Source organism: Drosophila virilis, chromosome 4, assembly GCF_030788295.1.
Source record: "Drosophila virilis strain 15010-1051.87 chromosome 4, Dvir_AGI_RSII-ME, whole genome shotgun sequence".
Classification (NCBI taxonomy): domain Eukaryota; kingdom Metazoa; phylum Arthropoda; class Insecta; order Diptera; family Drosophilidae; genus Drosophila; species Drosophila virilis.
The window spans coordinates 14,812,327-14,820,212 of NC_091546.1; the positions used below are offsets into that span (position 1 = coordinate 14,812,327).

The 7,886-nt window shown below is 40.6% G+C and overlaps 1 protein-coding gene across 2 annotated transcripts; it reads right to left on the reverse strand.

Moving 5' to 3' along the window:
• Positions 1-4,625: 4,625 nt before the first annotated feature.
• On the reverse strand, positions 4,626-7,557 carry Gr33a (Gustatory receptor 33a). 2 transcript variants are annotated; one of them, XM_015172783.3, is made up of 5 exons: positions 7,245-7,557; positions 6,732-7,168; positions 5,888-6,298; positions 4,978-5,440; positions 4,626-4,892 (listed from the first exon to the last, which is right to left on the reverse strand). In XM_015172783.3, exons 1-5 carry the CDS (start codon positions 7,272-7,274, stop codon positions 4,806-4,808), a joined length of 1,428 nt encoding a protein of 475 aa, XP_015028269.1. In that variant the 5' UTR covers positions 7,275-7,557; the 3' UTR covers positions 4,626-4,805. The 2 variants fall into 2 exon arrangements, with proteins under 2 accessions (XP_015028269.1, XP_002051810.1); XM_002051774.4 differs by having other exon boundaries at positions 4,630-4,892; positions 4,978-5,443; positions 7,245-7,553.
• Between the last annotated feature and the right edge of the window lie 329 nt (positions 7,558-7,886).

Here is a 7,886-nt window from a genome sequence, read left to right on the forward strand (position 1 = left end):
CCGACAGCTATCAGGCACTGTGCAGGCTAAAATAACTGTTAATAATGAATGAAATGGAAACTTTCTTGCAACTCAGTTGTAGCAGACCCCTTCCGCTCAACCCTCAGCCCACCCCCAAAAAAAGTTGACATTTGAAAGTTTTAAATGCTAGCCATGCCTTGCCACTCCCCCCTCCCCATCTCCACTGACTAGCAGACCCCAATTTGTACGCTTTAAGCTGTGGATATTTATGAATATTTATTAGCTGTAAACTTGGTATGTAGTTAATTGAAGCGGTTCACATAATCCCGAAACCTGTTGCCTCATTAACGCCTAGGCCGCTTGCAATAAAAGAATTTGGCCAGCGGGCAAGGTTAATTACAATATTTTATGGCCGGGCATACGAAACAAATTTAATTCCCTAACAAATTGCCCACGGTGCAGAGAAACGTGACCGAGACGAACTTTAGGTTCATTAAGTACTGCGAAAAATAAAAATGAATAAAACTTCAAGTGGAAACGGTCCTTAAATGCGTAATTCAAAGAGGAACTAAATAATTATTTTTATTTCTATTATAAATTAAGGCAAAAATAGAAGGAGCGGACAAAAGGACACTGTCGAATTGAATACAAAAGTGAGCCTTCGGATTTTATTGAATTTTACTGAGAGAAGCATATATTGTGTTTCTGGCTAGCATCCCCAAAACTCTTGAACTAATCGAAGGGAGATGCACCACCGTGCACTATCTCACTTTATTTCTGGTCAAAAGATGATCAGCACATATGGGGGAGAGGCAGAAAACACTTTTTGTTTGACTCCTTTAAGCTATCTTGTTTTAACATAAAAATTTTTAAGATAAGCTGAAGCGAGAAGCGCCAAGCTTTGTAACCGCTCACTTCAAATCGATTCACTCTTCGTTTTTGTTAGCGACTATGTTCAGCTCCTATTGAACTTATCTTTTAGATTTTGCTGGCTACTGAAAATTAAAGGAGAAGAGACAATTGTTTTTATTTTTTGTTTCGGTTGTGCTTTTCACATCGTATTCTATTAAGCTGCATCTGGTGTAAGCCACAATATTTCTTTTCTGTCTGGGCGAAAGCTAGAATATGCAAACCATTTCAAAGACTATCAACGCTTCTCTCTTCATTCGATGAGTAAACTTATACAGAAGACTTTTGCGTTTGGTTTACACTTAAGCTAAAGTCAAACTAAACATGTGCTCAAAAAGTATCTTTTGAGGAAACATGACACAAAATGTGAACACTGTTGAATGCTATCATTTTTTATATTGAAAATTTTAACAAGGTAATAAAGTTGTGCTTTGTAGCACCGAATGTGCTTGTAATACCTATGTACATGCTGCATACGCTAATCTCTATGCAAAACACATTTTTCCAGTAAAAGTTTTATTACTTTCTGCAAGGTCATAACGACAAGAACAACCTGTAAGTAAAATCTCAGATATATCTAGTTGTACAGATTGGACACGGGGATGTTGAATGGATAGCGCTTGAGGGTGGGCAGGAAGCGTAGGTTTGAGTATTGGGGCAAGTTTTGCTCACACGCTTATTTTTTTATTTTTATTTTTTTTTTTTTTTGGAGGTGGACGCCCACGCGGCGCCATTTGCGCATCTCTGCGCTGGTTATTCAACAGCGCCTAAAAGACTGTCGTTTCTGGCCCATAAACGCCAAAACGCATTTCAATTTATTCAAAGAGCATATCTATTTGTTTTTACTAAGAAGCAAAGGTTGTGAACTGGATATCGAAGGCCAGTTTTGAGCAATTGGACAAACTGTTAATTAAATTTCCACGAAATTGACGCCGCCCGCAGAACTTTCGCTTTTCATTACAACAAAAACAACAACAACAACAACAGCCAATACACATAGATACACACGCACACACACAGACATACACGCACAGGCACACACACACACACACACACACAGAGGCACACACCCACGTGTGCTGCTACCCACACTGAGCGCTGAATTTGTTCACACGGCCACTTTTCACACAGTTTCCTTTACACAGGTCCGTTCAGTTTATTATCGCACAACCAACGCACTCGCAACTCCGCCACGAACTGTTTCTGTTATCCAGAGTCCTTTCACGTTCAAAGTTCAAATACGCTCTGCGAATGTCCGCCAAGCGGTTCGTGTCCTGCGCTTCGTGTGCTGAGCGAACTCGCGCCACTCGCTCTCACGCATCCTGTCGCCAGTTGTTGTTGCTATTTGTTATCAGTTTGATTTGATTTGGTGGCAAAAAGCAGCAGCAGGAGCAGGAGCAGCAGCAGCCCAAGTCCTCGCACAATCTGCCTCTACTTGGGCGAGGGTGTTAGCTGTCTGTGTGTGTGTGTGTGCGTCTGCTCTCAAGGATATTTCCTGTGTGAGAGCGCACTCCGTGTAATTCACCACAGTTGTTCCTGTTGCTGTTTCTATGGTTGCCGCTCTCTGTTATTTGTTTGCTGCAGACACCTGTAGTGCGTGTTGCCAGGAGCTTTTGCGCCAGTGTTGCCAGCTTTTCAGCTAATAGATGTCCAAGTAAGTTTGGAACAAATGCAGTGTTGTATAACAATGAGTGATCGTCAGAATAAAATAAGTTTAGATTCTCCAAGAACCTGCTGTATGTTTGCGGTTTCATGAATATGTATACGTACACTTATTGAAGTCTTAAACTGCTCTTAGTTTTATATTTAAACAAATTTCCTCTTGTTATAAAAGGCTTAATATATTAAATGAAGTCTATGAATCTATGTTATTGAATTAAAACATAAGTTGCTTCTTATTATTTGAAAAACTGATTCAATTATTCAAGAGAGCAGGGCTATTGGGCATTGATTTAAGCAGCTAATACAGCGATTGATTGTGGGTTACAGCGCCAGTATTGCATATCGCTTTGAACATTTGACATCACAGTGTTGCAAGAGCAAATATGTATTTACCACCTATAAACTGAACTATTTTGTCATAGCAGAAAACTGCAATTTATGAAATCTATCGTCGAGTCAATATTGTAACAGGTATATGCAAATGATATGATTGCCTTTGAAACCACCACCAACACATACATATTTAATTTTCTCTCTTCAATGGTTACCTGTCATAGCCAAGGAAATTACGATAATAAGCCTTCTGCTGGCTATATAAACAATGTAAGGTGTATACAGGCCAACACGCGCAACGCGAACTATTGAAGGCCATGTTATGCTCTATTGGGCAATGCATTTTAGCCTCAATTACTCAAACAACGACAACCTGTTGGCATTTTCTTAACACCCAACACCCCGAATCGACCCCGTCACGCCCACCAATAAGTATGTCTGTCTGTCTGTCTGTCTGTCTGTCAGTCCTGTCTGTCCTGTTTGGTAGTTTATACAATTTGCTACATTCTAAATGAACTCTTAAAAGTGCTGTGACATTTCACTTGGTCACGTTGCGACCAGGGGATACAGAGCGTGAGAGAGGGAGGGGCTTAGAGGGAGTGAGCGGGAGCGGGAGTGCGAGACCGTGGTAGATATTTAAGTGGCATGGGAAGTGGGCAACAGTTGACGTAATTTGCAGGTAATGTGTGGCCTGTTGCTGCTCCTGTTCATATTATTGCCCCCAGGGCAGCGGATGTGTGGCAACAATCTATACACTCCCTCCCTCTCTTTCTCTCTCTTTCGCTCTTTCTCTTTCTGTATCTTTGGCGCTGCAACAACTACAAAATTGCCCTTTGCTGGCGCTGGCCAAGCGTGTGACATGTGCGCGTCGTATTGATTTATGGCATTGATGGCGCTCGGAGCTGGAGTCGACACATCCTATCATTTGCTGGCCTGTAATAAAAACCTCACTTTGTCTGGCTCGAAAAATAACACAACGCCAAGCCGACACACACACACACACACCCGTCCAGTCAAAATCAATTTTATTTAACACGCCTTCATTATATTGCAAAATTAATTGACTGACTGCACTTGGTTCTGCCCGCTTCCGCCTCTGCTCCTGCTCCGGCCTCAGCATCACAGGCATGTTAATTGAGTCAGCAACCAAAATGCAATATTCAAACAGTGTGCCCGTAGTTATACATGCACATTGCTTTCTCTCACTCTCACTCTCCCTCTGCCCCTGTCTCTGTCTCTGTCTCTCTCGATATATATAGAAAGTGACAGATTCGAAGTGCAAGTGAATTTTGTGCACATTTCCGTTGTGCTAAACGTGATTGAAAGCGGAAATTGCGGCAGGTTCTTTCCTTTTGCTTTACGTTTCGCCGCTTCCGTTTGACAGCCACAAAATGGTGGCTCATCACATCCTACTCGCTGTTCACGGGTCCCTGCTCCTTGTTCTGGCGACTCCCGCTCCATCCGTGGTTTAAGCCTGAGTGACTGGCAAATCGTGTTTTTCAATTGACATTCGATAAAATTGTGTTACAGACCCCTTCACCCGCACCGTTGGCCTCGCTTTGAGCTACATAACTGAAACCGCTGAAGTGTTGGACAACGCGCGCTGATGCGATTAACAGTACCGAACATCAGCGACTGTCGTGCACCATCAGGAAATTGGTACACACTTTAAAAATTAGGGATACGTTTAAAAAACGGTTAGCTATGTATGAGAAAAACTTATATAAAAACGCACTTCCCCCTCAAATGTGTATATATACATATAATCAAATTATATTTCATATAAGTATTTAAAGCTTGTTTTTTAAATTTTATATGTTCTCACATTATAGTAGAGCATTTCATGTGCTGATAAAAATGTAGCAAAAATGTGAATAGTTGTGGAAATGGGAAAAATAGACAAAAAACACGATTGCATTTAATTGAATTTGAGCTGGGCCTTAGGTCATGAGGCCCTCGTTGCGCAATATGGACGTCATGTCAAACTGCAGCAGGACAATCAAATACGATGTGGCCGCGCTAACAGTCTAAGAGCAAAGTATACAAATCAAATGTACATAGTTACAAGTCAGCTGTGAGTTGCAGTTGCAGTTGCAGTTGCAGTTGACTTACAGAGAATATAAACGTGTAGTCCAGTGCAAAGAGTCCGATGCCATTGAACTGAAAGTAGCCCTCCCAGTGTAGGAATTGCAATGTAAATGATTTCATTTTGTTGTAAAACAGATCATTGCTCAGCATAAAGGCGGGCTTCTTTTGCATTATCTCGTGCACAATCATGGCCGATTGCTTCGAATGATTGTTGGCATTGCAGCACAGCCGCAGCACAATGTAGGCCACGACCATTGTGGTAAAGCTCCAGATCACATACAAATAGGTTACATAGTCCAGCAGGCGGCTCTTGCCGCTGACTATAAAGTTGACCTTTGTCTCGAGGAATATGCCGAATATGCTGACCACAAAACAGGCCGCCATATAGGGTACACACTGTGGTCCGAATTCGCCATTGGTTATCACGCTCAATGCGAGTATTTTGTCGTGCAGCTTGAACAGATCCGGCAAATTGGCCTCCGATGTGCTGCTACAGAAATTGGTTACAAAAACGAATTTCAGCTCGGTTACACTATCCTACAGACGACACTTTTCTTTTGCAATTAGGCTGTAGCTTAACTTTTCTGATGCAACAACTAAACACAAACTATTCAAAATAAACGTTTTGTAATAAATTTCTAATTTTATCAACCAGGGAAATGAAGGAATTACATTCAAGTTGCTAGCTATTTCAGATTCTCAGAGCTAATATATACGGACGGATAGATAGGCGAACATGCTTAGATGCACTCGGCTGATTGATACTGATCAAGAATCTATATACTTTATGGGGTCGGATGTTTCTAGCACAAAAATTATTAAATATTTTTTTGTTATTTGGGACGACATCAGAGAAGTAAAGAGCATGTTGTATAGTTTTATTAGAAGGGGTTTTGTTGGCATTGGTTTTTTTTTTGTTTGGTTTTTAGCTCACTCAGTATTCTCGCCCATCATGCCGTCGTTGTAATCAAAAATATCATCGTCCTCCTCATCGCTGGTATTCAGTTCATCCTCGTCCTCCTGCTTTGGGGGCTGCGCCTTTTGGCGTTTCAATTCATCCGCCAGTTTGGGCTCATTGCTGAATATGGCTTTGGTTGCGGCTGCCTTCTCCGCTGGCGTTGGCTTCAGCTCCTGCTTCTTGCCCTCGCTCTCAATGTCGAAGACGGTGAGCGGGGCATGACGATGACGCGCCTCCTGGTTAATCTTCTCGAACAGCTTATTTATTTGCTCAAAGCGATTCGAAATGACAGACACATGATAGATGAATTCCCCTTGAATAATGCTGCCAGCCAGATATGGAAAGCTCGACACCATAAATGGTATTATCGCATATTCGCCGAAGGTGCTGCAAATAGTATGAGAAATTATATTCAGATATCGCTGTTTGTCTTGTTATTTTTTTTCTGTTGTGTGTCTACTGGGTTATGGTCAAGGCAGGTTTTTTTTAGACTTATTCAACAACTAATATTTATTAAATTAATTTTATATCGCAAAATAATAGACCAAAAGCGAAACAGACAAATTCAAATAAAAGAGGAATACAGTTTTAAGAACTTTGTAACTGCAATAAACTTAATCAAACTAATCAAAAATACATATTGTGTTATTTTACTTTACTATTTTTAGGGAAAATAAAGTTCGATTTATAAATGATGGTTGGTTCAAAGTTTTCACTTTGAGCCTTTTAATTTAACTAAAATATCCAGATTGTATGAAAGCTATGTTGATAAGCCTATGGATGATTATGATCCACGCAATTATAAGCATGTCATACTCACAGATACAATTCCCTGGAATCGTAGTAGAGGGCAAAGATAAAAACGCTGAACACAAACAGCCAGGTGAAATGATAGGCAACGCTATGTTTAACAGCCTGGGAGCGCATTTTGTCCAGTTCGGCGACCCGACGGCACTTCTGAATTATGACATCGATCTCCGCGAGTCGAGTCTCAAAGTCCACAAAGAACTGTTTGCGGCGATACAAACTCAGCAATATGACGGTCACATAGAGAAAGGCGCCGAGATGCATGAACAGATTGTTGCTCAGTCGGCAGACACTGTTGCAGTCATCCAGAAATGGCAGACCGAATCTGTGAAACAGATTGATGCCCAAATAGGAGGCCAGATACAAACAGGGCATAATCAACATCATGACATAGTCCAGCATAAAATTCGACTGCAATTGCTGTCGATTCAGTGGTATGAGCCCAATGGCCTGGAGTATGGAATCAAACAAATATATATAATAATGTTCCGTGTTCTATTTTCGCCCAATAATATGCATAACTCACCATTGACAGCCAATTCATAACTTGTATCATTTTGTTTTGGTTGTGTCTCTCCGAACTAACTGCCTCGCTTTGCTGCACGCTCTGGACTAACTTGCCACCTCGAGTGTGGCTTCGATTCGACCCTATATATTGGTTCAGTTTGTTGTCATAATAAAAACGGTTTCATTGAGTGGATAATGCGCATATGTTTAAGATAAATATCTTCGGAGTTGTGCGCCTCCCCAAAAATATGGGGCTGAAAATGCTTTTAGTTTATTAAATGCGAACAACAAATGCACTGAGCGAAATTACGAAATATGTTCAGTCATTTACCCATAAATGCTTGGCAAATAATTGCGATAATATAGTTAAATAAGTTTGTTTACTTTACCAACACTTTCTTAAGATGAGTCCAATAGCACTTTATGTTGGGACATATTTCGAATGAAATAAACTTCTAAGAATATAAAACTTACTAATATACATATATGTAATTTTCATATATTATGCCAGCTTTTTTTCAGTTTGTTTTTCAAGCGATTAAATAAACGTTTTTCGATTTGTTTGGTTTATTACCCAACACTGACTACCTGTTTAGTGTTGCCATCCAACTGAAATAAAGCTCTTTTAAGAGATTGTACCTCGTTATTTTTTTGCGATTAG

Bases quoted from the DNA above. Each gene is read 5' to 3' on its own strand.
- Gr33a (XM_002051774.4), bottom strand. From the start codon at position 7,274: ATGATACAAGTTATGAATTGGCTGTCAATG. The intron at 6,299-6,731 runs GTGAGTATGACA...TACTATTTGCAG, and splicing joins GATTCCAGGGAATTGTATCT to CACCTTCGGCGAATATGCGA. The intron at 5,444-5,887 runs GTGAGCTAAAAA...CAATTTCTGTAG, and splicing joins ATGATGGGCGAGAATACTGA to CAGCACATCGGAGGCCAATT.